The sequence below is a fragment of the Onthophagus taurus genome, chromosome 1 (assembly GCF_036711975.1).
Source record: "Onthophagus taurus isolate NC chromosome 1, IU_Otau_3.0, whole genome shotgun sequence".
Lineage (NCBI taxonomy): Eukaryota > Metazoa > Arthropoda > Insecta > Coleoptera > Scarabaeidae > Onthophagus > Onthophagus taurus.
Genome location: NC_091966.1, coordinates 2,928,409 through 2,956,389, shown reverse-complemented (window position 1 = coordinate 2,956,389; position 27,981 = coordinate 2,928,409). Strand labels below are relative to the sequence as shown.

General features: G+C 32.2%; 3 protein-coding genes and 2 long non-coding RNA genes across 6 annotated transcripts; 2 read left to right on the top strand and 3 right to left on the bottom strand.

Moving 5' to 3' along the window:
• Window positions 1-761: 761 nt before the first annotated feature.
• LOC111429268 (uncharacterized) lies at window positions 762-1,877 on the bottom strand. 2 transcript variants are annotated; one of them, XR_002708173.2, is made up of 4 exons: window positions 1,631-1,877; window positions 1,444-1,568; window positions 1,140-1,326; window positions 762-1,013 (listed from the first exon to the last, which is right to left on the bottom strand). It is a non-coding gene; the product is annotated as an uncharacterized lncRNA (long non-coding RNA). The 2 variants fall into 2 exon arrangements; XR_011639769.1 differs by having other exon boundaries at window positions 1,140-1,568.
• LOC139429066 (uncharacterized) lies at window positions 1,717-4,939 on the top strand. Its single transcript, XR_011639768.1, has 2 exons — window positions 1,717-1,786; window positions 1,855-4,939. It is a non-coding gene; the product is annotated as an uncharacterized lncRNA (long non-coding RNA).
• Window positions 4,927-12,498, bottom strand: LOC111429274 (N(G),N(G)-dimethylarginine dimethylaminohydrolase 1). The gene is made up of 4 exons (XM_023065144.2): window positions 11,974-12,498; window positions 11,375-11,477; window positions 11,222-11,319; window positions 4,927-6,517 (listed from the first exon to the last, which is right to left on the bottom strand). The coding sequence occupies exons 1-4, from the start codon at window positions 12,229-12,231 to the stop codon at window positions 6,167-6,169; spliced, it is 810 nt and encodes a 269-aa protein (XP_022920912.1). The 5' UTR covers window positions 12,232-12,498; the 3' UTR covers window positions 4,927-6,166.
• An 895-nt stretch (window positions 12,499-13,393) lies between these two features.
• Window positions 13,394-21,121, top strand: LOC111429269 (eukaryotic translation initiation factor 3 subunit d1). The gene is made up of 7 exons (XM_023065138.2): window positions 13,394-13,473; window positions 13,550-13,749; window positions 13,949-14,208; window positions 14,266-14,487; window positions 14,540-14,678; window positions 14,735-14,895; window positions 20,271-21,121. The coding sequence occupies exons 2-7, from the start codon at window positions 13,551-13,553 to the stop codon at window positions 20,985-20,987; spliced, it is 1,698 nt and encodes a 565-aa protein (XP_022920906.1). The 5' UTR covers window positions 13,394-13,473; window position 13,550; the 3' UTR covers window positions 20,988-21,121.
• LOC111429270 (uncharacterized) lies at window positions 21,108-27,716 on the bottom strand. Its single transcript, XM_023065140.2, has 6 exons — window positions 27,617-27,716; window positions 27,465-27,564; window positions 27,319-27,415; window positions 22,008-22,207; window positions 21,748-21,956; window positions 21,108-21,697 (listed from the first exon to the last, which is right to left on the bottom strand). Exons 1-6 carry the CDS (start codon window positions 27,714-27,716, stop codon window positions 21,162-21,164), a joined length of 1,242 nt encoding a protein of 413 aa, XP_022920908.2. The 3' UTR covers window positions 21,108-21,161.
• Window positions 27,717-27,981: the final 265 nt, after the last annotated feature.

The window sequence follows — 27,981 nt, the reverse complement described above, 5'->3', positions numbered from 1 at the left end:
CAGATGGAGGAACATTTTCGCCCTATGCTCCTACAAATAGAGGATATGCTTGAAAGGAGACATCTTGAAAGAATTGCTAAACTCAAAGGAACGTCGTTAGCATGATTTCATTTGGAATTTATTGATCAAATCAAAGCGAGTATTACGTTCTATGTATTGTGCTTTGGTCTATGTTAAGTGTTCAAAAAAGAATAAGTGTGGCATATTAACACCAAAAAAAAATAAGTTCGTCAAGTGAAATATAACAAATTTGCTTATGAAGTAAGTTAGAATAATAAGTTTCTAATCAATTTTTTGATATTTTAATTATTTTCAGGTTTTTGCCATTTCGCTTCATTTCAACTTTACTTCATCTATTTACTAAAGAATTTTTATTATAAATACTGTTTTCTTAAAGAACCAATAAAGATGCTTATTTAAACCAGATTTTTGTAATTATTGCCTTTGTTTTGATTAGGCTCAATTGTGACAGCTTTTGAAAGTATTTTGCTTAATTCTACTAACTTCAGAATTATATTTCTAACTACTCAACAAAGCCATGTTAATGAATGAATGTTGTATGGGTTATTAAATCGACAAGGCCCTACAAAGCTACTACAGCAGCTAGTGTAACCTTTTTATAACGCAAATAAATTCTTTGTCCAAGAGTAATTAATTTCAGATTTACACAAAAAATAACTAATGTTTGCGGGGTGAAATCCAAGATTTTTCGGCTCTTAGAATTAGTATTATGGATTAAGTAGTTACGTTTTTTTAATTCCTTGAAGTCCATGACCTTCAAATTTGACCTTGTCATTTACATTTTTGACAGGTATTGATTTTGGCGACTTTTCAGACGATTTTAGATTCTAAAAACATGCGAGATCGATAGATTGTATCGATTTAGCCCATAGGCCGCAATTTCATCCATTTCTGTATCATTTTATATATTTAAATTCCAATTTTTCATTTCCAAATTTCAACATCAAATTACGACTTTCTCGAAGGAAATTGACACCCGAAAGCGCGTTTATCTAAAAAATCGAAAAATTAGCTACAAAATTACAGAAACTTAATCAAATTTAAAGTTTATTAATAATTTCGAATATTTTCAAAATTGACAGTTATTTTCTTTAAAAAAATGAATTAGTTTGGCTAACCTGTGTAATTTATAATTCCCGCTACTTAATCAACCAATCAGAGCGCCCAGATTCAAACTGAGACGATCAAATTCGGATATCCAAGAAGCCTTTGTCCAAAAAGGGTATATAAGGCCGCGCAAATTGACATCCGGGAGAGTTCAAATTTGGCTAGAGCCAAGCGTTGTCGAATCTATGTCAACTTAACCTAAAATTTTCTAACCTAAGCCTGAACTTAGAATTTTTTTTTGACAACTCAATTTTTTTTATCAAGTAAAAGTAAATAAGTGTTTCTGAATTATCTTCGAAAAAATCGAAACCATACCTGAGTTCGAGTCCAATCTTCCATCCTGTTCCCGAAGGACCCGAGAATCCTAAATTTCTAACACCGAAGAATACCCATCCCTCAAGATCAAGGTCAGCCAGCCATTTTTAACTGACATGTCACACCTCCGGAAAGAAACAAGATAAGTGAACATATTTCCTTTTATCGTTAATCAAACGTTACTAACTTGAACTTAATCGTATACCTGTTCCTCGTTTATGCCATTCCGTTTCTTCAGAACTCTTTAATTTTTATAACCATCGCGATTAAAAATCAATCTTAAAAGACACTCATAAAATTAAGGCGTATAAGTTTTGTCTACGACAACACTCTTCTAAATGAGGTAAACGAGTTACCTCTTTCTTGCACAGACTTTTTTTAGGCTCGTTTTTATGATTAGTTAAATTTTAGCAAGGGAACGGGCAAAATGAAAAGAATGCCGGAAATAGAAAAAAAAACTATTGATAACACACTGGAAAGAGCAAGAAGGGATAGAACAGAAAGTCGGGAAACTGAAAAGAGACTATTAGAAATGGAAAAAAATTGATGAATTGAAATGGCAGAAAGGAGAGAGTTTGAAAGAGACTGATAATAGAAGGAGGAAATCAAACAGAAACTGGAAAGATCAAGAAACAGAGCTGAATAGATGAAAACTGGAAAGTGATTGGGCAGAATGAGAAAGGCTAAAAATAAACTGATAATAGAAACTGGAAAGAAAAAAAGACTTTGCAGGAAGACTCAAAAGACAATAAGAAGACTCTACTTAGTAATGGCAGGAAGAGTCTGAACAGAGACAAGAGAAAAACGAATCTGTGCAGAAGGCATGACGCCAGAAAGTTGAAAGATGAGAAGAGACTGGAAGAGAAACTGGTTTCAAAAAGTAAAAAGAAGGGATTGATCAGAGACATGAAAGTTAAAATGGCTGGCAATACTGGGATTCAAAAAGACTGTAAAGACAAACAAGGAATTGTCATAAAAGAAGAGACAAGTAGTAGAAGAAAAATATTTAGCAGAGACTGAAAAGAGAAGATAGCGACAGGGCAGAAAGGTGTCACATTGCAAAGTGGGACTAACAAAGACTAGTAACAGAAGAACGCGAGACATGAAAGAGATTATGAACTATATCATACTGAACCAGGAAACAGATCGGTAATAGAAAGAAGGACGGCACTGACCACGAACTGCAAATAAGTTCAAGAATTATACGAGATAAATTCTGACTCAAAGATATTGTACTGGCTATTTTATATTTAATACAACATCATCAATTCACAAACTATTTTCTCTTTAATGTAACTTTCTACAAGTATGAGAAAAGATCTAACTTCTCTTTGTATGTCGTTGTTATGGATGTTAAACATTGTTGCGTTGAATGCACAAATCTGAAAGAAATATAAATAATTCTCCAAATCACAGATTTATAATTATCTTACCATGGTGCAACAAGTTCTCTAAGCTTAATTATGTAATGCATGATAATTTTTGTCCAAAAACCAAAATTTAAGACTGAACTACCTGAAATCGTCGCAATGACATTACATAATACATCATATAAGCACGATTTATGAGCACGATTTCAAAATACGATTTAGAAATCTCATTGTATCTAAATATTAAAACTAAAAGTAATTAAAATAAGAGACTGTACAGCAACTGACATGATATGCAGAGATCTGGTAATACATAAAAGAGGATAAGAAAGAGAGGAAAAAAAGAAAGACTGGTAATGTAAAAAAAAGAAACTGAACGGAGACTAGAGAGCAAAAAAGAGTAGGCAGAGAAGATAAACAGATATGAAATTGAGGGAAGGGTCACTATTAAAAACTTGTGATGAAGATTTTGTCATAAATTATTAATTCGCAGATAGAATTATAATTTTTTTGGTCGTGTTTCTGTGATTTCATAACAAGTCAAGTGTAAAAGTTGTAAAAAATTCCAATATTACTTTTCGAGAAAAGAATCCTAGTGGTTAGGCATCAAAATAGTTATTACTTGCTGTGAATACCCTAACGAATCCAGCACACGAAGCGTTCAATATTAGATAGCTGCAAAAGACGTGCTTTACAGCGTTTCATCTTTAAAGAAAGAAATTGAGAGGTACTATTCGACTTTAGAAGGATAATTTTGTAGTGTTTGGATTGCAAATTAATTGTAAAATTGTTTTGCTTTGTTCTAAATCAAATGTCTTATCCTTAAGGTGTTATTAAATATAAACAGTATACGCTCTAAAACACGAAGGTGTGTTTCACCCCCGCTATACTCTCTATGTTGACTCCGAAATTTCAAAATTTTCTGAAATTAACAGTCGGGAGCCTTTCTTTGTCAGTATCTTTTTAATAGTGTAGATTGAAGCCTATAAGCTATATTGGCTATTATCTCAAACGTTACAGATTGTAGAACCGCAGTTGATATTCTTTAACGAAGCAGACTGTAATGTCTCGGCCACAGCGACCTTGACTAGTACTCTTTAATGGTGTGTAATAGTAGCTGACATTATGACGCAAGGAATGTCAGCTACTACTTCTTTATCGGAGCAGATTATAGAGTCTCGGTAATTATTATTTTAGTAGTATAGATTGTATCTCCTCAGTTAATAACGTTTTAATGTAGTAGTAGGATGTAGTGCCTCGGCCGCAAGCGACCTTCGCTAGTATCTCTTGAACGGTTTATTTTGCATCGCTCCGGCTAATATCTGTTTAACGGAATAGAATGTAGTCCTCGGCCGCAAGCGACCTTGATAATTATCATTTTAACGCTACAGATTGTATGGCCTCAGTTAATAACGATTTAATGTAGTAGAATGTAGTGCCTCGGCCGCAAGCGACCTTGGCAATTATTATTTTAACGGTACAGATTGTATCTCCTTAGTTAATAACTGTTTAATAGAGTAGGATGTAGTGCCTCGGTCGCGAGTAATCTCTGCAATCATTATTTTAATAGTACAGATTGTATCTCCGCAGTTAATAACGTTTTATATGTAGTAGTAGGATGTAGTGCCTCGGCCGCAAGCGACCTCGGCAGTTATTATTTGAACGGTACAGATTATATCTCCTCAGTTAATAACTGTTTAATGAAATAAGATGTAGTGCCTCGACGACATTCATTAACAGTTTATATTGAAGCGCCTCGGCTAATATCTCTTTAATGGAATAGGATGTAGTGCCTCGGCCGCAAGCGACCTCGGCAGTTATCTCTTCATCACTTTATTTTACATCGCCCCGGTTAATATCTCTTTAATAGAGTAGCATGTAGTGCCTCGGCCGCAAGCGACCTCGGGATTATCATTTTAACGCTGCAGATTGTATGGCTTCAGTTAATAACGATTTAATGTAGTAGAATGTAGTGCCTCGGCCACAAGCGACCTCGGCAATTATTATTTTAATGGTACAGATTGTATTTCCTCACTTAATAACTGTTTAATGAAATAAGATGTAGTGCCTTGGCTTTAAGGGATTGTTGCATTACGATTATTTAAACAATTAATTGTATACACTGATTTATATATTTTCCCCCACAAATATACAATGATAAACACAAAATTAAAAAGAAATAATTAATTAACTCTAAAAAGATCGAGCAAAAAAATAAACTATTAACATTAATAATAATAATTATCCTTACCAACGACATTCTTAAACTCGTAATTATTTGTCACATTTATTACACGTTTAAAATAAAATAACAAAAAAAATATATTAATCATTATTACACCAAAATACTACATTGTTACAAAATAAAATTTTTAAAATAATAAAAGAAATAAAAAGAAGGAAAAAATACACATATACAAAAAACAAGACTAGACTATACAATAATTACAATAAATTATTGTTGAGATGTGCTTTTTTATCACTACTTTTTAGAAAAGTAGTGAAGAGAAAAGTAAGGAAGAGATTTGTATTTTGGAAGATTTGCAATCTTTTAGGATTACTATTTCCTACGTAATACACAATAAAGTAAATAGAAAGTATTCAAAAAAAATACTAAGCTACCAAAAAAATACTAAGAAGTAAAACCTACAAATAAATAAATGCAATTGAATTGGAATGAAAAATAAGTATTTATCAAAAACTTTTTTTTGATAAACATTGACATTTTATATCTTATTGAACTATTTCAAAAAGAAATAATAAAAAAGGTACACATCAAAAAACGAAAATATGTTTGTAGATACATTTAAATTTTCTTGGAATGATTAAGAGATTGAACACATTTATTTTTTTTTTAACATTTAGATCTTTAAAGTTCACAAAGATCTTTCCATTTGTTTTAAATATCACTTTGTATTAATTACGATTAATAGTTTAAATTGTATTCTCACCATCTACACATCAAAAATACATTTTCCTATAAGTGTTTTCTTTTTTGTCAATTAGTCAAAATGAGTTGCGCAAATTTTTTTTTTTTAATATTAAACGCAACTAATTTTTTAAACTTTAACATATATTATAAAAACTCTGAAATGTCCCTAACAGTATTCAATTAATAATTGGACTTGTATACGCTTGTTTAAATTTTTTTTATAATATTCAGTCCGATTTTAATAAAAGTGATTAAATTTATTAGAAACAGATCATTTTTGCAGACTAATTTTCGGGCTAAATTTTTCTAACATTTCTCTTTTAATTAGTTTGAGCCTGATTTGGTCCAAATTTTGATTTGAAGACCACCTGGTGATATTCAAACTTTTTATTATTATGTGTTATTTGACCTAAACATTTTTTTATAAATTTCTAATATGTCTGGACCTTTTGACTAGTATACAACTCGACGTTAACCCGCTGGAAGTTTTCGCCAACTGCGAAAATGGAATACATCGGCGCGGATAATCAATTTTCTCCGAAAATACTTTAAACGAATTCGGAATTTCCTCATTGGATCGATGAACTAACGTTCCATTTACGTATAAAACATTCGCTGCTTCATCATCAGGAACCGTTAAAGTTTGATAACTGAACGTCGCTTCTCTTTCCATTCGTTTTAATACTTCTTGTGCTTCTTTTCCTTGACCGACACAAAGAAGATCGGGACCGGCCATTGTTACAAATGATTTTAAATGTTTTGCTTCTGGAACCTAAATTAATTATTTTTTTAACATAAATTGAATATAAACTATAACCCTTTAATAAAACATTTCGATATAAAAATTTAGTTACTTGTTTATACAAGTGTCTCAATATTATATCTCTAAAACACCAAATAGCTCTTTAAAATGAAAAAATACACTATTACCACCAACATTTTCAATAACTATTGTTTTATTTGAATTTTTTATTCAAATTAAATATTATTTTAAAACATTTTCCACTTTTCTTTGTTCATACATACAGCGGCATAAAAAACGCATCACCTAAAATGATGACGTTTTAAACTGCAATAACTTTTGAACGTATTGCTCGATTTGAATAAGGTTTTTTTATTTACCCTTTGCCAATAATTCTACCTTCCCCATTTTGTCGCTTTTCAATCTTTCTACACTTTGGAGCTCCCACAGCAAGCTTACACCGACAAATAAATTAATTTTAAACATAAGGAGGTTGTAGTCTCGTCTGTTCTGATCAGGGTTCGACTAATTTAAAGCAAAGGATTTATTGCTTTAATATTGTCAGTACCTTTTCTACTTCAGCAATGTATTTTTGTGACACCCACCATTGTAAAGCACTTATATTCCATAAGACTTTCTCTGAAAACATTAGTGATAAAAATGGATCCATTTTTGCTTGTAGTTTTATAGTTAGCGGTAGTAAATCGGTATTATCTTCTTTTCCTACGTATGTTAACTTATACGTAGTTTTAGTAACATTTAAAATATAGGTTATGCAATGATTAGACATAAGTACCTGCTTATACCGTTTATCAAAAACATTCATTTGTATTGATGATAATTCTTTCCAAACTTCACCTGCGTCAGATAGGAAAGCATTCTTTTTTTTTGTAATTTGTCAAATGCTACAGCTATAGGTTTTAAGAAACTTTTTTGTATATTGTCGAGTCTATTTTCTTTTTATTCTCGTCACATACTTTTAATAGTTTCTCCCATTGGCTTACATATAGTTCCAAACCACAGCTGTTACAAGTACAAAGGGAAAGTACTACCAGTAACCAGTACAAGTAGCGCTATAAATTATTTTTACTCCAAAAAATAAGTAACAAGTATTTTTAAAAAGTACTTGGAGTAATAAGTAATTTTTAGTACAAAGCAATTACAACCCTTGAATGTACATATATCTTATATTTTTAAATAATTCTCCTGTACTGAGTAATCACACGCGGTATAACAGTGTTATTGAAACTTATCAAATAAATCTAGAGATTTTGCAACAATTTTCTTAAATTTTCAAAGATATCCTGTTATTTCTGAGTGAATCGAAAGCTTTTAAAGGTTTTTTACAGAAATTGTACGAATTTACACGAATATCCAAGAAAAAAGGATATCCATTAATAATATTTAGGATTTTAACGATTCTCAAAGAATCATATAAACATTTCCAAGTATTTTCATAATAATTTCAAAGATATCATCCGAATTTCTCAGGATTTTTGAGGAATCCAACGAGTTTCCAAAGATTTCTATAGATATTCAGGTTTTCTAAAAGGTTTTATGAAAATTTCCAAATACATTCAAGGATTTTGTAGCAATTTCCTAAAATTTTCAAAGATAACCAAATATGTCTAGTGATTTCAAGGAATATCCACAGATTTTTACAAATTTCTTAGGATTTTTGAATGTATACAAGGTTTTTGAATGATTTTTAGAAAAATTGGAAGGATTTCCATTGATATCTATGGATTATTACGAATATCAAAGATTTTTAATTCTTCCCAGACACTTATCTAAGCATTTCTTAGATTTCCAGGAGATTTCTAAAAGATTTCAACGAACTTTCAAGTATACCATACAAATTTCTCCAAATATCTAATGCTATCTAGGATTTTACAGGGATTTTTACAGAATTTCAAGTTTTTACAAGATTTTATAGGAATTTAAAACCAAACATATCCAGGGATATATACAACTAGGTATTTCTAAAAATTTTAAGGAATTTAGACACTTTTCAAAACAATTCATCGATTTTTAAGGATATCTTAGGATTTTTGAGTGTATCCAAGGTTTTTGAATGATTTTTAGAAAAATTAGAGGGATTTTCAAGGATATCCAATGATTATTACGAATGTTCAGGACTTTTAATTCTTCCCAGACACTTATGTACGCATATCTTAGTATTCCTAGGAAATTTCCAAAAGATTTCTACGAATTTTCAAGTATACCATACAAATTTCTCAGAATACCTGAAATTATCTAGGATTTTGCAGATTTCTACAGAATTTCAAGTTTTTAGGAATTTTATACGAATTTCCAAACATGTCTAGGGATATTGAAACAATTTCCAATAATTTTCATAGTCAACTGGCTATTTTTTTAAATTTTAAGGAATTTAGACACATTTTTGAAGATATCCATCGATTTTTACGGATATCTAAAGATTTTTGAGCGTATCCAAGGTTTTTGAATGATTTTTTAGAAAAATTAAAGGAATTTTCAAGAATATCCAATGATTATTACGAATGTTCAGGACTTTTAATTCTTCCCAGACACTTATGTATGCATTTCTTAGTATTCCTACAAAATTTCCAAAAGATTTCTATGAATTTTCAAGTATACCATACAAATTTCTCAGAATATCCGAGATTATCTAGGATTTTGCAGAAAATTCTACAGAATTTCAAGTTTTTAGGAATTTTATAGGAATATCCAAACATGTCTAGGGATATGGAAACAATTTCTAATAATTTTCATAGTCAAATGGCTATTTTTTTAAATTTTAAGGAATTTAGACACATTTTTGAAGATATCCATCGATTTTTACGGATATCTAAAGATTTTTGAGTGTATCCAAGGGTTTTGATTGATTTTTAGAAAAATCAGAAGAATTTCCAAGGGTATCCAGAGATTATTACGGATGCCGAGGATTTTTAATTCTTCCCAGACACTTATGTAGGCATTTCTTAGTATTTCCAGGAATTCCCAAAAGATTTTGGCGGATTTTCAAGTATACCATAAAAATTTCTCAGAATACCTAAGGTTATCTAGGATTTTGCAGAGATTTTTACAGAATTTCAAGTTTTTGGAAGATTGTATAGGAATTTCCAAACATATCTAGGGATTTTAAAACGATTTCCAAAAATTTTTTTATACAACTAGGTATTTCTAACAATTTTAAGGAATTTAGACACATTTTCAAAGATATACATCGATTTTTACGGATATCTTAGGATTTTTTAGTGTATCCAAGATTTTAAAATGATTTCTAAGGATATCTTAGAAATTTACGAATGTCCACGATTTTTAGTTATTCCCAAAGATTTATGTGGGCATTTTTTAGTATTTCCAGAATATTTCAACAGATTTTTCAAACATACCATGAAGATTTCATAGAATTCCTAAGATTATTATACTGGGAGTAAATAAATAGTTCTTCAAGTACTTCTAATGTCAAACAAGTGACAAGTATCCATTTTAAGCTAAATACTGAAAGTACAAGTATTAAGTACCTACAATTTGAAAGTACTGGCAGTAAACTACTTAAAGTAAAAAAGTACTGAATACTTTACTTGCAGTACATTTTTACTGCAAGTAGCTCAATTCTATTTCAAACAATCTGCTACACTATTCCACCTCACATCACTTGGCAGCACTAATGCTTTCCCATCAAGCTGTCTATATTTGGCCCTAGCTAATTGGTTAATTCTAAAATATTTTATAATTTGTGTAATGAGCTCTTTGTATTTGTTACTTCTTAATCTTTGCAAAGTAGGTTTAGAAGGTGAGCTGGACACCCATAAGTCATGGGGTCTCTTCTCATCAGTGCCATATTAGCACTATCTGTTACAAATGATGCATGATACAGATGTATTTTGATTTACATGAGGAAATTGTATTGCAAGCAATATCAGTTAAATAGTCACTTGTATGGGGATTTCCAGATATATCTATAGTTTCATATAAAAAAGAGTGTCCAGTTTCAGTGGTTATGCTAGCATATACTATAGATTCGTTGCGTACTTGAGACCAACCATCAATAGATATGTTTCAAATGACATCAACAAATTTGTAGATGAGCAATCGCTTACCGGTCGTTTTTGAGAGCTGTTAATTGAAAACTGCTCATTACTAGCAATTAATTCATATGAGTACCTTATACAACAATATTGAAATAATTAAAAACAGTACTTTCTCATATTTTGCTCTAAATTTTTAAAATCATCAAAACTGCAGAAGATAATTGAATATGCATAAATGATAACCCAGCTTTTGACCATGCTGTATTACATATGTGGCCAACCACATACATTCAGAGAGTAAGTAGGCCAAATTTTAATTGTTTTGTTTTAACAGTGGCAAAATACCACTTTTATGGTGATAATTACAATAAACTGGTCATCATTTTAGGTGATGCATTTTTTATGACGCTGAATGTACAATTCTAGATACACTGTATAAAAATGTATATATTAAAGGGTTAAACAAGATATATTATTCAAATATAAATAAAAAAAGCTTCTTGAAAACGGTGCTTTTTGTGAGAATATACCGCAAAAAATGAACTATTAATACTCTTAATTAAAAATAGCAATAATGTACATAAATAAAGGGGACCTGGCGTGCTTGATTAAGTACTTGGGTGTTTTTAAAAATCCAAATCTACCCAATACAACACGCTCTCACCTCCAATATGCCGTATGACAAATCGGCCGTTTTCAAAGAGTTTGGTTTTACCTTAATCGGTGTGCAAGGGTATTCAGGAAAAGCTGCTGCTACCGCGCTAGCTCCAGCTTCGTTCGTCCATTGAGATATACCGATAAAAAACTCTTGTCCTAAATAAACCCAAACAAAAATTTGATATAATCTTTTATAAATTTGATTTATTACCTGTAAATAAAACATCCCCTCCATCTAATCGTGCGTTTTGATCCGATATTTCAATAATTGGTAGATCCAATTCTTTCTTTAAAACCACCCTAATCGTTTCTACCTAAAACAATGTTTCAAATAAGACTTAAACATGTTTTTTATTTTTAATTAGAACTTTGATATTTAAATTGAACTCATATATTATGTAAGTTCTATTTAAAAATAGAGATCAATTTCATTTAACAAACGTGTCTATTCAAAGTAAGCTTCACATTCAGCATTCAACTTTTCTAGTTGAGATAACAAAGCTTTATTTTCTCCATTCAAACCTTTCCATTGTATTCAACTATGGCTTATTCAACAAAGTTAAAAAATCTTTTAATGTAGGTTCATTTTTAAAACCAAATGATTCGTTCAAGGAAAATTCGCGGTTTTATTTAGAAGTAGTTTATAAATTAACAGGTTTGGGCCAACCAAGGTCAGCTAATTTGCGAGAAAAATTACACAGTAGACTAAAAATATATTATTTAGGTCAAGGGGGGTCAATTTTAATGTATAACGGTGATCTGGACGATTATGGAATAAAGTTATTTAATTTTTTATTAATCATATTTTACCTCTTTTTGTCGGTGAGTGGCCCCAGGTCGTGTAATTAAAGCTGTTCCATTACAAACGACGGCTGTATCCTCGACGAAGACGCACTCAGGAAGGCTTTCATCCGGTGGAAGTTCAATAACGTCCAGGCCGAGTTCTCGCAGAAGTCTTACGTAGGATTCGTGTTGTTTTTTGGCCTCTTCCAATTCGATTTCGCCCCGTGTACGTAATGATAAAGGAATCCTCGAAACCACAGCGTGTGTAAACCGAAATGATGACATTTTTCCAGAACTCTTCACCAGAACTAGAGAAGCACAGGATTCACTAGGTCAAGACGCGATTTTCAAACAATGTTTGAAACGAAATCAACCGTTTTTTTTTGTATTCCTTAACGGTTTTTGATGTTACTTTTAATTAAAAGTATACACCTTATATATAGCGGTTTAGTTTGATGATTATGGTCTATATCTATCTACACCGTTAGATGCATAGTGTAAGAATGTATAAATATTTTATTTATATGTTAAGGAACTAGATTTAGACTCTAGTGACTTTATTATTTATAGCGATAAAGTAGAAATCTGTTTTGATGGCGACACCAAAAACTAAAGTTTTTTAAATTTTAATTCAACATATTAAACAATAATATCTGAAAAGAAATACTTTCAAAACTTTCAATTTAGTTTAAATAATCGGAACTTACTCTTCAATTAATTCGTTAGGCTTTAATAAGCAAGAAAAAGATTATATCGTTCCTCTAAAACTCCTGTTAGATGAAATAAGGCGGTTTATAACACAAAATATTTGAAGAAAAGCATAAAAGTAAATATAAATTAGCTAAACTACAAAGTAAAAACAATAAAGTAGAAAAATACGAGAACTTACCTTTGAACACCAAATTTTAGTTTCAAAATATATCTTGATATTTCTTATAAATAATTAATATTACAAAATTGAATTAAGAAATTAAAGAAAGAAAATTAAGTTGAACTAAATTAAATTAAAGTAAGATAAAACACAATAATCTTAACAATTAATAAGGTTATGTATACAACAAAACAATAACTAAAAAGATTCAACGCTAACTAAGAAAAAACAAAACAACTTCTAAATCATAATCGTATAAAATAGTATAAATAATAATCGTATAAAATGGTTCGGATTATAAAAGAAATTTAAAGTAATTAGTTGCAACGTTAATACTTAATATTAATTTCTTTATTAATATAAATTTTACAAAATTAATATTGTATTCGCGCCATCTATCGGTGTCCAAAGCACATTCTTGTCTTTAGGCACAGTATAAACATATGTTTATACTACATATACATGTTTATACTCTGCTTTAGGTGACAATTTATAAGAGATAGCATTATAGAACTTTTAATTAGTAAAACAAAAACAGATATATTCGCCTAACACAAGTTTTTAATTCTTCTATTTTGGTACTTTTTTATAGGTTGGCAATAACCACCGCCATTTTATCTTTAACTCCAAACCACGTCGTGTGAGCATCTGTCAAAGTAAGTTTCGAAAAACCGTGAATATTTCCTAATTGCTAAATATGTTCACTTAAATAAACACTATTTGTGTGTCCAGGATGATTACCGACAATCCGTTGGAGCACGACGTGCCCCATTTCGTCGCCACCGTGTTTCAAGACAACCCAACCGGCTGGGGTCCTTGTGAAGTACCAGATCAGTTTAAAGACATACCTTATCAGCCCTTCAGCAAAGGGGATCGTCTAGGAAAAATCAGCGATTGGACCGGAGCCGCTTTTCAAGATAAAAAATACGCGAGTAAGTAATTAAATTTGATTAAATGGGTGGATTTTTAGGTTAGGTTAAAATCGAATTGAGGTTATGTTGACGTTAAAGTGAGGTTATGTCATTTTTTATCTAATTTAATTTTATTTTAATTTAATTTTTTTTTAATTTAATTTTTTTTTAATAATATCATTATTTATGATATAATAATTTAAATTTTTATTATTTATAGGTAAATATGCTTCTCAGTTTGGTTCTGGCAGTCAATATGCTTATTACCATGATGAAGATGAAAGCACTTTTCATTTGGTTGATACAACCCGTGTTCAAAAGCCGCCTTATCAAAGAGGACGTTTCCGTCCTAATCAAAGAAATATGAGAGGTCGTGGAGGAAGGGCCGGACAACAATCAGGCATGCAAGCTTTAGGAAAAGGCTTGAAAAGCCGTGAGAGGGATCGTAAGGGACAAATTAAAAAATGGGGTCAAGGAAGAGTAAGTCTACTAGATTCTCGATTTATTATATTAATGATTTATTTTATTTTTTATTAGCCTCAAATTAAAATTCGAGATGCTTCGGTGACTGTTCGTCCTGATTGGTCAACAATCGAAGAGATGGATTTTCCACGGCTTGGGAAATTATCTTTACCAAATATAAAAGATGGAGAAGATGTGGGTTGTTATGGTGAATTGGAGTTCTATGATAAATCCTATGATAGAGTCAATGTTAAAAGTGAAAAACCATTGCAAAGTGTTAATCGAATCTTTCATACAGTGAGTTTTTTTATTAATTGTATTACAAAGTATATAAATGTATTATTTTTAGGTTACCACAACTGATGACCCAGTTATACGTCAACTAAGTAAAACTGAGGGTAATGTTTATGCCACTGATGCAATTTTAGCAACAATTATGTGTTGTACTCGCTCAAATTACTCTTGGGATATTGTAATTGAAAAAATTGGTAGGTTATTTCAATTCAGGTTTAATACATTTTTAATATTAAAATAAAACTAATAGGTAATAAGTTGTTTTTTGATAAACGTGACAACACCGAGTTTGATCTATTGACTGTAAATGAAACTTCTGTTGAGCCACCTCAAGATGATGGAAACTCATTAAATTCGCCTCGAAATCTTGCTTTGGAAGCGACGTTTATTAATCATAATTTCAGTCAACAGGTAATATTAATAATATTAAGTTAAGGGGTAATACTACCTTGTGTGTACAAAATCATGGGTCATTTTTCCTAATTTATAGAAGATAAGTAAATCAATATTTAAATTTTGTATTGCAGACATGTTTATGTAAGTCAGAGAGAACAATTTTATTGAAAGAAAAGAAATCTATTTTATTTTAAACAAAACGGCGGTATAATTGTTAATGAATGGAACATGTTGATCTGCCTGGGCGATCATCTACTGGTCGCAATTTTTCATCTAGAAGAAAAAAATCAAAATGATTTTGGAAGAGTATGCCTAAATGTAGTGAAGTACTTAAAATTTTTAAGATCGATTGAAAATCAGTCACAAAATCGCTTTATTTTAATCAATTGAAAAAATCCTACATACATCACTTGAGAATATCATTAGAAATCTGCACTTGGTCGTCCGTTTCGAAAAATGTCATTTTGAGATGAGAAATGTTACAGAAATGTATTGCTTACCTTCAATCTGCAATACCTGGGCCATACAGTTGACCTTTAACATGAACATCCTTCTGTTCTTGATCCTTTTTCGACAATACAGCCGCTTTACGAACCGAGCCGCTTAGTCAAGGAGCGTTCAGATCGCAAGATGCGAGTCGGTTCAGTTGGTGCGATATTTGTTGAGCCAAAATTCCCAGAAAGGAAAGATTGATTCTGCTTTGATATTTGCAAGCAGTGGCGTACCTTTAAATTTTCTACGTTATTTCTAGAATATTTTTTGTGAATATATTAGAAACTAATTAATGGATTTGCAGCAAGCTTTTGTTGTGAAAAATTAAGTTATAAAAAATATAACGACAATTTTCTTGAAAAAATAAACCAGGTGATAAAAAACGGCACAAACAAAGAAACTTGTATTGGATTAATCGACCCACAGCTCTTAATCTGATAAATTTTAAAAGTCGTCCTCACTAGAAGTTTCACTATCAGAAGCTGTACTTTCTGTAGCCACATCAATCGAACGTCGTTTTCTAAATAATTATTTTCAACTGTAACAACATTTTGATAACACTTCAACCAGTCTTCAACAGTAACTAATGAAAATTCTTCTTCTGTCAGAGTTTTCACAACGTTTAATTTAAATAATACATAAAAGGTTTAAAAAAGACCACTTTTTTCTCTGTAAATGTTCAATATTAAACTGTTAGAGACGTTTCGAGATCAACTCCCATCTTCAGTCAACCCTTTGTTACTCTTAATCACAATCATATCTACAAAAAATCACAACAAAAACCATTAAAAACTCAATCTATACTTTTTCCAAATTACTATACATACATGTATGTGCGTCCAAATTGTGCGACTATCTTGAAATAACAATGTATGAAATTTCAAGGATAAATTTCGTTACTCCAAAAACTGGAAAACGTTCTTACTTCCTTCAACTCCCAACCGTCTTCTTTATCTCTCACTTCATATATTTAATTTATCTAAGATATTCGCGTAATGCGCTCTATCTTCCCAACATCAGTTTTGAAATTGACTGCATGATTCATATTTTTTGTTATACAGGCCGTATCTGGTATGAGTAGAAAAAATTTGAAGGGTCTCCTCTTTCTGAATAAAAAATTCTTATAACACAATGTCCCATTCTTTGTCCTTCTTAAGATATTATACCATAAAGTTAAGGATTCACAAGTTTGATTACTACTGGATAATGAATTATACTAAGCAGACTTTGCTTTGCAATTTGTAATTTGTTTCTAGTTTTGTAATTTTGCTGTTTTTAATATAATAAGCAAGTTTATTTATTAAAATCAAAATTTTTGTAAATTTTCACATTAAAGAGTGATGAAACAGAAGTGATAAATTTATTCGTATAAAGTAAACAACCTCTAAAAAAATATCTCAAAAATGAGATATTCAAACAAAGGGTTGACTGAAGATGGGAGTTGATCCCGAAACGTCTCTAACCGGTTAATATAGAATGGTCTTTTTTAAACCTTTTATGTAATAACACCTCTAGTTTAATTTATCTTTTTTTTTTAAATAATACATTTCTCTTCGCTACTTTGTTTTTAACTTGAGCCCATATCAGTTCAATCGGATTTATATTGGGGTGGTAGAGCGTTAGAGCCACATGTCCGTTTTCTCCTAGCAGACGATCGAATTTGTAAATAATGTATTGTTTTTTATGATATTTAATAATATCATACAGTTATGGATTACGCAAATTCCGCGAAAAAGGTGCCTATATTTTTACTTAGCAACCAGAATTGCAAGTAGCTGCTTTATGTACTTGTACATTATGGGAATGCATTGTTACTTACTACAACATATTTTGATGGAAGATTTGGAATTAGCTTCTCTGTAAGCCACTTCTCATAATTTTCAGATTTAAAAATCAAGAGACAAATCGATTGCCTTTAGATATGGGTGATAGTAAACCATTAGTGCTGTTGCCTGTCCAACTATTGGAACTAGTATGACCTGCGTGAATGTATGGTTCATTTAAAAAGACAATAGGTCTACCATGAGTCCTGTAATATTTAATTTTATCCAAATAATTTAACCTTAGAGCGTCATTAGTTTTCTTCCACTTAAATCCAAGGTTTTTAATAATTGTTGCAGGGAGGTACGTTTTTCCAAAAAGTCATATTCCACACTTAATTTTTGTTGTAATTGTGTCAGAGCAACGGGACATCCTTCGGTTTTGTGGAAATTATAAATCATGTTTCTAATATTCATTTGTTCCTATTTATATTGGTTTTCGTGCGCATTCTCTTACGTTTTTTAGGAGAACTGAATCTTATATTATCATCATCATTGTTTTAAGCTTGTAAATCACAATCTTCATGTAAGAATCTCTTTATAGTTGCTAGAGACACTCCTGTAGCACTTACAATACGTTTTAACTCTGTTTTATTTTCATTTTGAAAAATTATCTCTCTTAAAATAATGATACACCTTAAATATAATAAGAATTAATACCATATAATTAAGAAAAAACTCTTTGCTTCCGGTAATATTTATTTAATTTAAATGACAGGACTTGTTTCGAACTATGTTCATCATCAAAATACATCAGTAATAATAAAAAATTAAAGTACAAGGATTAGAGTAGGTAGGATACGTTAAAATGCTCAGAGCGAAATTGATATAATAAAATAAAATGGTACAAGAATGTAAAGAGACGTAACTGGTTTTAAAAATACAAGTTGTGAATAATGCGAATGAATGAGCTATATACAGCGTGTCCCGTATCTTCCGCATCAGAGCATTATACGGTTGTAGAATACATTATTCTGAAGCGATCTTTTTAATAAAATCTTTTCGAAATGTTTATAATAACCGCACGGGAACTGTTTAACGACGACCAATAACGGACAACTTTGATTCATCGAAAAAGTTTATTTCTCTTTCCATAACGAATCTATTGGTGAGCGGACCGGCCGAGGGTGGCACCGATTACCTGAGTCTGATTTGTGATCTGCTGATTGGACGAAAAACAGTTCCTTTAAACAGTTCCCGTGCGGTTATTATAAACATTTCGAAAAAATTTTATTAGAAAGATCGCTTCAAAATAATGTATCCTACAACCGTATAATGCTCTGATGCGGAAGATACGGGACACGCTGTATAGAAATTTAACAAAAAATAGTAGTATTAAAAATCAAAAAATATGTATAATTTTTGGTCTAATTGTAAGAGCTTAAAAATGAGAAGAGTGGGTTCTTAATATTATTGATTTGGTCGTTCATTAAAATGTGATTAGGGTCTTCAGAGTATTTAGAAATTTCAAGTTGTTCCAATAAGTCCATTCTATAGCTCTTATTCCATTTGTGTAAAAGTTTGTAATTCTTATAGTCGATGTTATGGCCGGTTTCAATAGCATGTTTATAAACGTTTGAATTATTTTTAGTTTTCTACCAGTTTGCCCTATGTAAATGCTGTTGCAATTTTGGCATTGTATGTTGTATATCCCGCTAGAGTTACCTTCTTCTTCTTTTATTTTGTAGTTAGCTAACTTGTCGAAAATGTTATTATTATTTTTATAACTGATGTTGATATTGTGTGTTTTTAGGAATTTACCAATTGTGCAATTCAAATTGTTGTATGGAAGGGATCTATATTATTATTATTATTAATTATATTATTTGGAAAATCATTAGTTTTTGCAAGGTTTCTAATATAGTTAATTTCTTGTTGTTATGTTTATCCAGAGGGTTTGTGAAAAGTCTGTTGATATAGAATCTGGAAGAAGCCAGTTTATGTGTAGTGGTGTGATATGACTCTCATGGTATAATGATGTTTTTTTGTTGTAGGTTTTCTATATATGTTGAAATTTAAGTTGGGTGTTTTCCTTTCTATTGTTATGTCTAGGAAATTCAATTTTTTGTCGTTTTCCATTTCAATTGTAAAATGTAAATTCTTATGTATAAGGTTTAAGTATTGTAGAAAGTTTGTTAATTCTTCTCGGTTGCCATTCCATACCCATAAAATATCGTCCACATATCTGAACCATTTGAGGAACAGGAAGCAAAGAGTTTTTTCTTAATTATATGGTATTCATTCTTATATTCCACTTCCGAAACATGGACCTACACAAATTAAATATAATACCCTTTGACTGAGAATTAAGTTCCTGTCTTCTATTTCTCACTTCCATTGATTTATTTTCAGAAGAAATTACACTGTAAATGCATAAAACAACTTACGTTACGTAAATCGATTGCAATTCACGATAAACAAACGCTCATTGCAAGTATAAAAACCCTCTTGCTATACCGCCGCCAATGACTTTCGTTGTGTCGAATGTTATAGATTCCAAGAATCTGATGTAGTGGTTTTCTGAGAAATTTGGCTCAAGAAATATCGTACCAGCTCACGAGAATATCAAGGATAACTTTGTCACATTTTTGGAGCCATTTTTGAACCCATAGGCTAAACCCGGTACTTTAAACGCTTTGCTTTTACCACCTTTTACTCCTTTTCGTGATTGGTATTGAGTTGCACTCATTTTCACAACAAATTCTTAGAAACACTGATTAAGTAAGTCACTACAATGATGACGTTTTACGTGTTACTCACAGAACTGTAGAGAGGTATAGAATAGTCGTAACTCCACTTTTTACTTGTATGGAGTTAATATTACCTTTACATTAACCTTTTTGTGCTTTGTAATTGTGTCAAAATGTGGAGTTACGGCTTTGTACCTCTCGGCTGTAGGAGCTGCAAATGGGCATGGCGACTACTCAAAGAATCGATCTTTTTGGACCGTTTAAAAAATTTTCCTCCGCATAAACACTTTTAGATATCATTGTTGAATAGCATTTAAACCAATAAAAAAATACAAGGTAGTATTACCCCTTAAAAAGAAATTTATTTAAATATTTAATCATTATTAAGGTTCTTCGTACTGGTCCCAATGAACCAAAATACAAATTTGATAATCCGAATCCATTCATTTCTGACGAAGACGACGCTGGAGCTGAAATCGCTTCAGTCGCTTATCGTTATCGCAAATGGGATCTTGGCAATGATATCGTTTTAATCGCCAGGTGCGAACATGACGCTGTTGTTCAATCACCCAATGGCGAACTCCAATTTCTCACCATCAAAGCCCTTAACGAATGGGATTCCAAACTGGCTAACGGCGTTGAATGGCGTCAAAAATTAGACACCCAGCGTGGTGCTGTTTTGGCTAACGAGCTTCGAAATAATGCTTGTAAATTGGCTAAATGGACCGTTCAAGCTCTTTTAGCCGGTTCAGATCAGATTAAATTCGGTTACGTTTCAAGAAGTCACGTAAGGGATAATAGTAGGCATGTTATTTTGGGCACCCAACAATACAAGCCAAATGAATTCGCCACTCAAATTAATTTAAATATGGATAATGCTTGGGGTGTGTTAAGATGCATCGTGGATTTGGTGATGAAGCAGAAAGACGGGAAGTATTTGATTATGAAGGATCCCAACAAGCCGATGATTCGGTTGTATGATATTCCGGATAATACATTTGAAAGTGACGGTGAAAGTGAGGAGGAAGATGATGTTGTCGGAGGGATTATTTCTGAATCTGGGACGTTTCAAGGATTGTATCAATATGGGGTGACTAAAAAATGAACAATGAATATTAAAAAAAAAGGATTGAAAGATTCTTTTTAAGTTTTTATTTCCAGTTAAAATTTTGATTTATTTCGGTGAGAGGAATTTTCATTATAAAAACACAATAACCAATAAATCTGTGCTTTGGATTATTTATTCGTTTTATTATAAACAATTTTAGGTACAAATTAATCAGATAGTGAATAAGATAAAACAATTTATAATTATCACAACAATTTCAGCAGAAAGAGTAAGTGATTTTGAAGCATATCTTCTAGTTAGTAACATTTTTTTCTTTAAATTATTAATATCAATGTTTTTCGAAAAATCCGCAACAACAATATATGGAGCTATATAACCCCCATTGTTAGAATTTGCCGATTTATACGCTAAACCAACCCCTCTTATTGGAATAGGGGGTATAGTAATAACTGGGCGAATATCAAAAAAGGGAATCACTGTTTGTGCTCCATCACTGGTAAAACTCGTTGGTGCAACTCTTATGCGTTTATCATTAAACGACATAATTTTAAATAACTCATTTTCTTCTGCTTTTGTTGGGAGATCTAGCCCTGTTAGATCAATAATTACTGATTCGTAACGTTTCGGTTTTTTTGAAACCCATTCGTGTTTTGTTGTTGAAAAGAGTGTTGTACCATCACACACCATATGCTCATTAACTCTCATTTGTAATTCAACGCCGTTTTCTGTTTCAATGAAACGTACACCTAAAATGAGATTTTTTTAATAAAAAATTTAAAAAAATTAAAGATTGTACCAGTAACAACTTTTGTATCATCGATTTTTAGCTCGCCCACTTTTATGTAAACTTTATCAGGATTAGTTAACTTGAAATAAGTATTCCCTTTATTAATAATCCATTTAGTGGTGTCTGCTTGGATATAACCATTACAATTAAGTTGCGATTCCCGAATATCTATCGTTATTACACCCTTGTATTTGTTTAAACGAACTCCGGTAATAATCCTATAAACAATAAACATTAGAATCATAATTTTTATGTTAAAAATGAATTACTTGTTTTCAGCTGTGTTTGTTACCATTTCATCCAAACTGATAAATCTGTTTGTGGAATTTGAATTCGGTTCTTCGCAGTAGCAAAGACAGTCTCGACAATTTTCTTTGAAATTATAAACAACCTGTTCACCGCTGCATTTTAAAGAAAGTTCGTCTTTTTCTAATAGTACATAATCATAACGTCTATTTATATCTGCATTCTAAAATAAATGAACATTTTAGTATTAAGCTGTTGTATGCAAAAACTTAGACTCGATTTTCCAACAATCAGAAAAAGAAACGAAACAAATAGAATTTTATTATAATGCCTTAATTCTTGCATTTATGAAGTAGACAACATCACAACATGCTAATAATTGTGAAAATCATTATGAACTGTTTTTTGAACATTGGACTTCATCAATAATGAGAATGATTCCTCCAAAGATGACGTTAACTTAGGCTTATGAGGTGTGTTAAGAGATAACAACGTCTTAGTGAACTGGGTGTTCATCCGGGATTGTGAAGTTAAGATAATTTTTAAGATACCTCTCACAAAATGTATCGCTTAAATGTTTAAACATAGAAGAGTTAGGGCTAGACTCAGATCACTCACCAGTAATTATTACTCTAAATAACAAATTATGTAACAAAGAACCCTTTTTATCACTAACTAATAAACTCACTAATCCTTGATTTGTTTGTTGATATCAACAAACAAATCAAGGATTTGGATAACTCACGAATTAGACAACGCAAGCTGTTGAGCAGTTTGGCCTTTCTACGAAGATGCAGAGAGAAGAAAGTAACGCCAACCTTCTTGAAGTTGAAGCACCACATCGACTCCGCTGCAGCACGTAGAATTTTGATTAGGACAGAACAAGCACTGCTACGAGAAAGAATCCACAAGACCTTCAATGATCTACAAAAAATAAGTGAGAAGTTACTACGACTCCACCTCTCACTTTCCAATTGTATATCCGGAGAAGACTGGGACAAAGTGGACAGACTAACAATGGAGAAGGCTAATCGCGAATTTCAGAAGACCCGTGACACACACATCAAGAAGTTTGAATCTCTGGAACGCCGGTCGCAAAAGAAGAAAGGTAATAGTTTACCAGTAGAAACAATCGTCATTAACAGATCGAATGTCCCACTAACGAAAGACGAAACCACTGTGCTCGCCAAAGGATTGAACTACGCAATCGCCCCGAAGAAGGTCCCAAAGGAGGAAATCATCTGCGAAGTGGAAGCAGCTGTTCGAGGGATGCCTGCACTGAAAGCCGAAGAGATCCGACAAGAAGTTGCGAGAGTATTGAAGTCAGCAAAACCACCAAAATCCAACTTGACGATTGGTGAAAAGAAGGCACTCCGATCTATAAAAGAAAAATCAGAAATCGTCGTTTTACCAGCAGACAAGGGGAATGCCACCGTTGTTATAGACAGGAAAGAATACGACGACAAAATGATTAACTTACTGGACCCAGCCACCTACAGGAAGATCAAGAGGGACCCCACAGACAAAATCGTTAGAAAAATGAAGGAACTGATAAAATCTACAGGAATTCCAGCAGAACAGCAGAAATGTTTGTTTGTGCAGGCGCCGGTACCACCAAGAATCTACGGACTACCGAAGATTCACAAACCAGACGTCCCCCTCCGCCCTATCGTCAGCGCCATCAACTCCCCAACATACCAGCTGGCTAAACATCATGCAAAGATTCTGTCCCCCTTCACAGGTAACACGGAATCGTATGTCAGGGATTCTACACATTTTGTGGAATCGGTAAAAGGTGTAAAGCTGGATGCTGGGGATATGTTGGTAAGTTTCGATGTGGAATCCCTTTTTACTAGGGTACCAGTTAAGGATGCTGTAGAGGGTCTTCGCCGAAAACTCATTCCGGAGGGTTTACCAGGATACGTGCCAGATCTGGTGGAGTATTGCTTATCGTCGACGTATTTCAGCTGGAAAGGAGAATTTTACGAGCAGTTCGAAGGGGCAGCCATGGGATCTCCACTATCGCCAGTTATAGCTAATTTCTACATGGAATTATTCGAAGAGGACGCTTTGAAGAAGAGCCAGTGGAAACCAAAACTATGGCTCCGATATGTGGATGACACGTTTGTGATATGGCAACATGGTCAAAAACGGCTCCAAGAGTTCTTGGATCACTTGAACTCTCAACATCCTATGATTAAGTTCACCATGGAAACAGAAACTGCCAAGAAACTACCCTTCCTAGATGTGTTGGTCACCAGGACGACAAATGGAGATATAGAACTTGGTGTATACCGAAAGAAGACCCATACCAACAGGTATTTACAGGCATGTTCACATCATCATCCCCAACAGAAGAGGTCCGTGATCCGTACATTATTTCAGCGAGCAGGGAGACTATGTGAAGGAGAGAACTTGAAGAAGGAGCTACACTTTCTACGAGGCGTGCTGCAGAAGAATGGATACACTTCGAGGGACATCAACCAGGCCATCAAGCAGCGAAAGCAGAAAGAGGACACGGTAAGTACAAAACCACTTGGATTTATCTGTCTTCCCTATGTTTCAGGTGTAACGGAACGAATTGCTAGGCACCTCAAGAAGAACGACATCGTAGTGCGGTGCGGCACGGTCAGCAAAATTCGGAACACACTCCCGATAGCCAAGGACAAACTAACTCCATTAAAAGGAGCGGGAGTCTATCGACTATCGTGTAGTTGTGGGAAGGTTTATGTTGGCCAAACTGGACGCAACGTCGAGTGCCGCATCAAGGAGCATGAGAGGGATGTAAGGCTGAAGAAGATCCAGCAGTCGGCGGTTGCGGAACATTGCCATGCAGAGGGGCACCGAATAGACTTCGAACAAACAAAGGTGCTGGCTAGGGACAACAGATACTACCAAAGACTGACAAGAGAAGCCATAGAGATTCACCGACATAATAATAACGTCAACAGAGAGGATGGCTGGGAGCTTAGCAGAACATGGAAGATGGTGGTGAACACGAAGACCTTTTCCCGCCTCACACCGGACGCGACGCAATTAGTTATTAATTAGTTAGTAATTAGCGTTAACTGATTATTAATTAGTTTTTCCGACTTATATACAATTACCGATTTTTTGATCTCGTCAGTTCGAACCAGTTTCTGAAGAAGGTTGCAACATGGCATCCGAAACGTCAAACCTTTTATTAAAAGACGCACGGCAAAACCCGAAAGTTTCTAGTTTTAGTTCTAATCTTAGTTTAATTAACAGATAGCCACCAGGAAAATAATATTCAAAATTATTTAAAAGACCTTACTGACGATGCCAGTACTGATTATTCTCTGTGGAATCCAACAAGAAAGCTAAAGTTCCAAGAATACATACAATTCCAATTCGAAATAGTAATGGAAATTGCGCTAAGAGCAATCAAGAAAAAGTTAATTTGTTTGCTGAACATCTGAAAGAAACTTTTACATCAGACAGTCCAACAACTATGTTAAATAGTATTCCTAGCACAATTCAAAGTGATCAGCAGAGTAATATACCATGAACGAATGAGAGAACTGTATTATGAAATACAAAAAGTAAATATAAAGAAATCAGTATGACCTAATTAATAGAGAAACATTGAAACATCTACCAAAACGGGCGATTACAAAACTATTACACATAATTGGACCGCGTTATACATCACTTGACTAAGCGACAAATGAACAAAATATGACTTCTCAGAATAAACTCAAACTATTGAAAATTGTTTGGTGCCTATCTATTTTAATCACAGAACACTGATGATAGCCATCACAAGCACCGAATCCGCTTGGTCAGTCGTTTTACGATTATACCGGGTGCTTCTGTAAGTCGTGGCATAAATTTAATCACAAATAATAGATTCAAAATGATGTTTCGTGTAAAAATTTTTGAAGAAAATTATCTAGAGTTTGATTTTGTAACAAGTTTCTTAATATTTCTTGTTAAAAAAGATCACATATCAAAGTCGAAATCAGATTATTAGTTACTAATTTACAAAATTAAAGTTTAAAAAGTTGTAAAATGAAATTAAGGACAAAGTGTTACAAGTTTACAGGTTAAAACTTAAGAACGTTTTTTTTTAACAAAAGAAATATTAAGAAGCTTGGGAAAAATTCAAGAATTATCATGTGGCTTAAAAATCGACGATTTTTTTTAATCAATGATCCAAAAAACCCGTTAACAATAAAAAGAAAGTGCTGAAAAGTGACTAACACTAGATTAACTTCAGTTATAAAACTTCTATTATATGATAACTAACTTCAGGATTAAAATGTCAACCTCAATTTTGACATATTTGTAATCTTCATTAAAAATCCTTTAAAATGAGTACAAACACGACATATTTATCTTCAATATTAATGAAGTTATGTTCAACTTCCGGTTATGAATATCAACGTCAATTTTGACATATTTGTAATCTTCGTGAAAAATCCTTTAAAATGAGTCCAAACATGATACGTTTAATTCCAATATTACTCGAGATATAAGTCATTTTATTTTTTTATATTTGTAACAAAATCAAAAATATAATAAAAAGAAAATAAAAAATTAAGGTTCGTATTAATATTTAAAAATTAAATTGTTATCTTCATTGTTGCTAACTTCGGGTTTAATGTTTTTTATTCTAACTTTTTTGTTTTTTGAGATAAGTGCGTCATCTTTGGACTCATTTTAAAATTTTTTTTAAGAAGATGACAAATATGACAAAATTGACGTTGATGTTTCCAACCGGATGTGATTGTATCTCCATTAATATCAAAGTTAAATATGTCGAGTTTGGACTCATTTTAAATGATTTTTTATGAAGTTGACAAATATGTCAAAATTAATTCATCTATTTCATCTATTTTTTCTATAGTAGAATTTCTTGGTGTATCTAAGTGTCGTATCTAAGTTGGTTCTTAGACGTATGATGCAAATCGGACTTGAAATGGTATAACGTGATTGGCGCTTAGCTTTACCCTTTATTTTAGGTCTTTCGGCGTTCTGCATTTTTTCTAAGATAAATTACACCTTTACCTACCAGACAGCATGAAAATCTCTAAAAACGATAAAATGTCGCTTTATCAAGTGATGTATAACGCGGTCCAATTAATGCTGCTTTTAAACAGAAATACTTCCCAAGTATATGGAAAGTTGCTGAAATAATAATGATACCAAAACCTGGTAAACCCCCCACAGATGTTACATCATATAGGTCAATCTTATTATTACCTTTACTATCAAAACTGCTTGAAAAATTACTATTAAAAAGACTAAAACCTGTCATAGAAGAATATTAAATTATAATTTAAATAAATTAACGTAAAGAAATATTCTTACATGATAGCAAATGTATATATTAGCTGAGGATGTACCACTATTACAATATACCATTCCTGCACATTCATGTCTATTATCCAACTGACACAATTTACGCCTTAAAACAAAAAAATTAACATTAAGTTAAACTGAAACCCCAAACTCACTGTTCGTCGTCTTTCGTTAGTGGGATACCGGCATATGAACAATCAGTATCGCGATATACGATTCCTTTCATAAAATCAGTAAAGAATACATATTGATTTCCTAAAAAAATCTGCTAAAAAGAAGATGCAATAAATATTATTTAAAGTTGTACCAATTTTAGATTGATTTGAATCGACCACCCATTGTTTTCCACTAAGTTTCATTGAATTAAGCTGTAATGATTCTATAATCCGTTTAACTCTTAAACCCATATCATGAACATAATTTTCGTATATTTTATTATAGGTATGACCTAATTAAGCATAGATATAAATGATAGTTTTGGTTATTATTTCAAAAATGAGATTACCGTGCCTCTTTTTATAAAGTACGATAATTGGTATGCAAAGTCTATAACAGTCAAAGCTCTTACTTCGGTGATTACAACATAAGCAAATAAATTATGCATAAATTGTAAAGGTGAAATTTGGCGATTGGCCAATATATAATTTGCCACCACCTATAACACACAGTAAA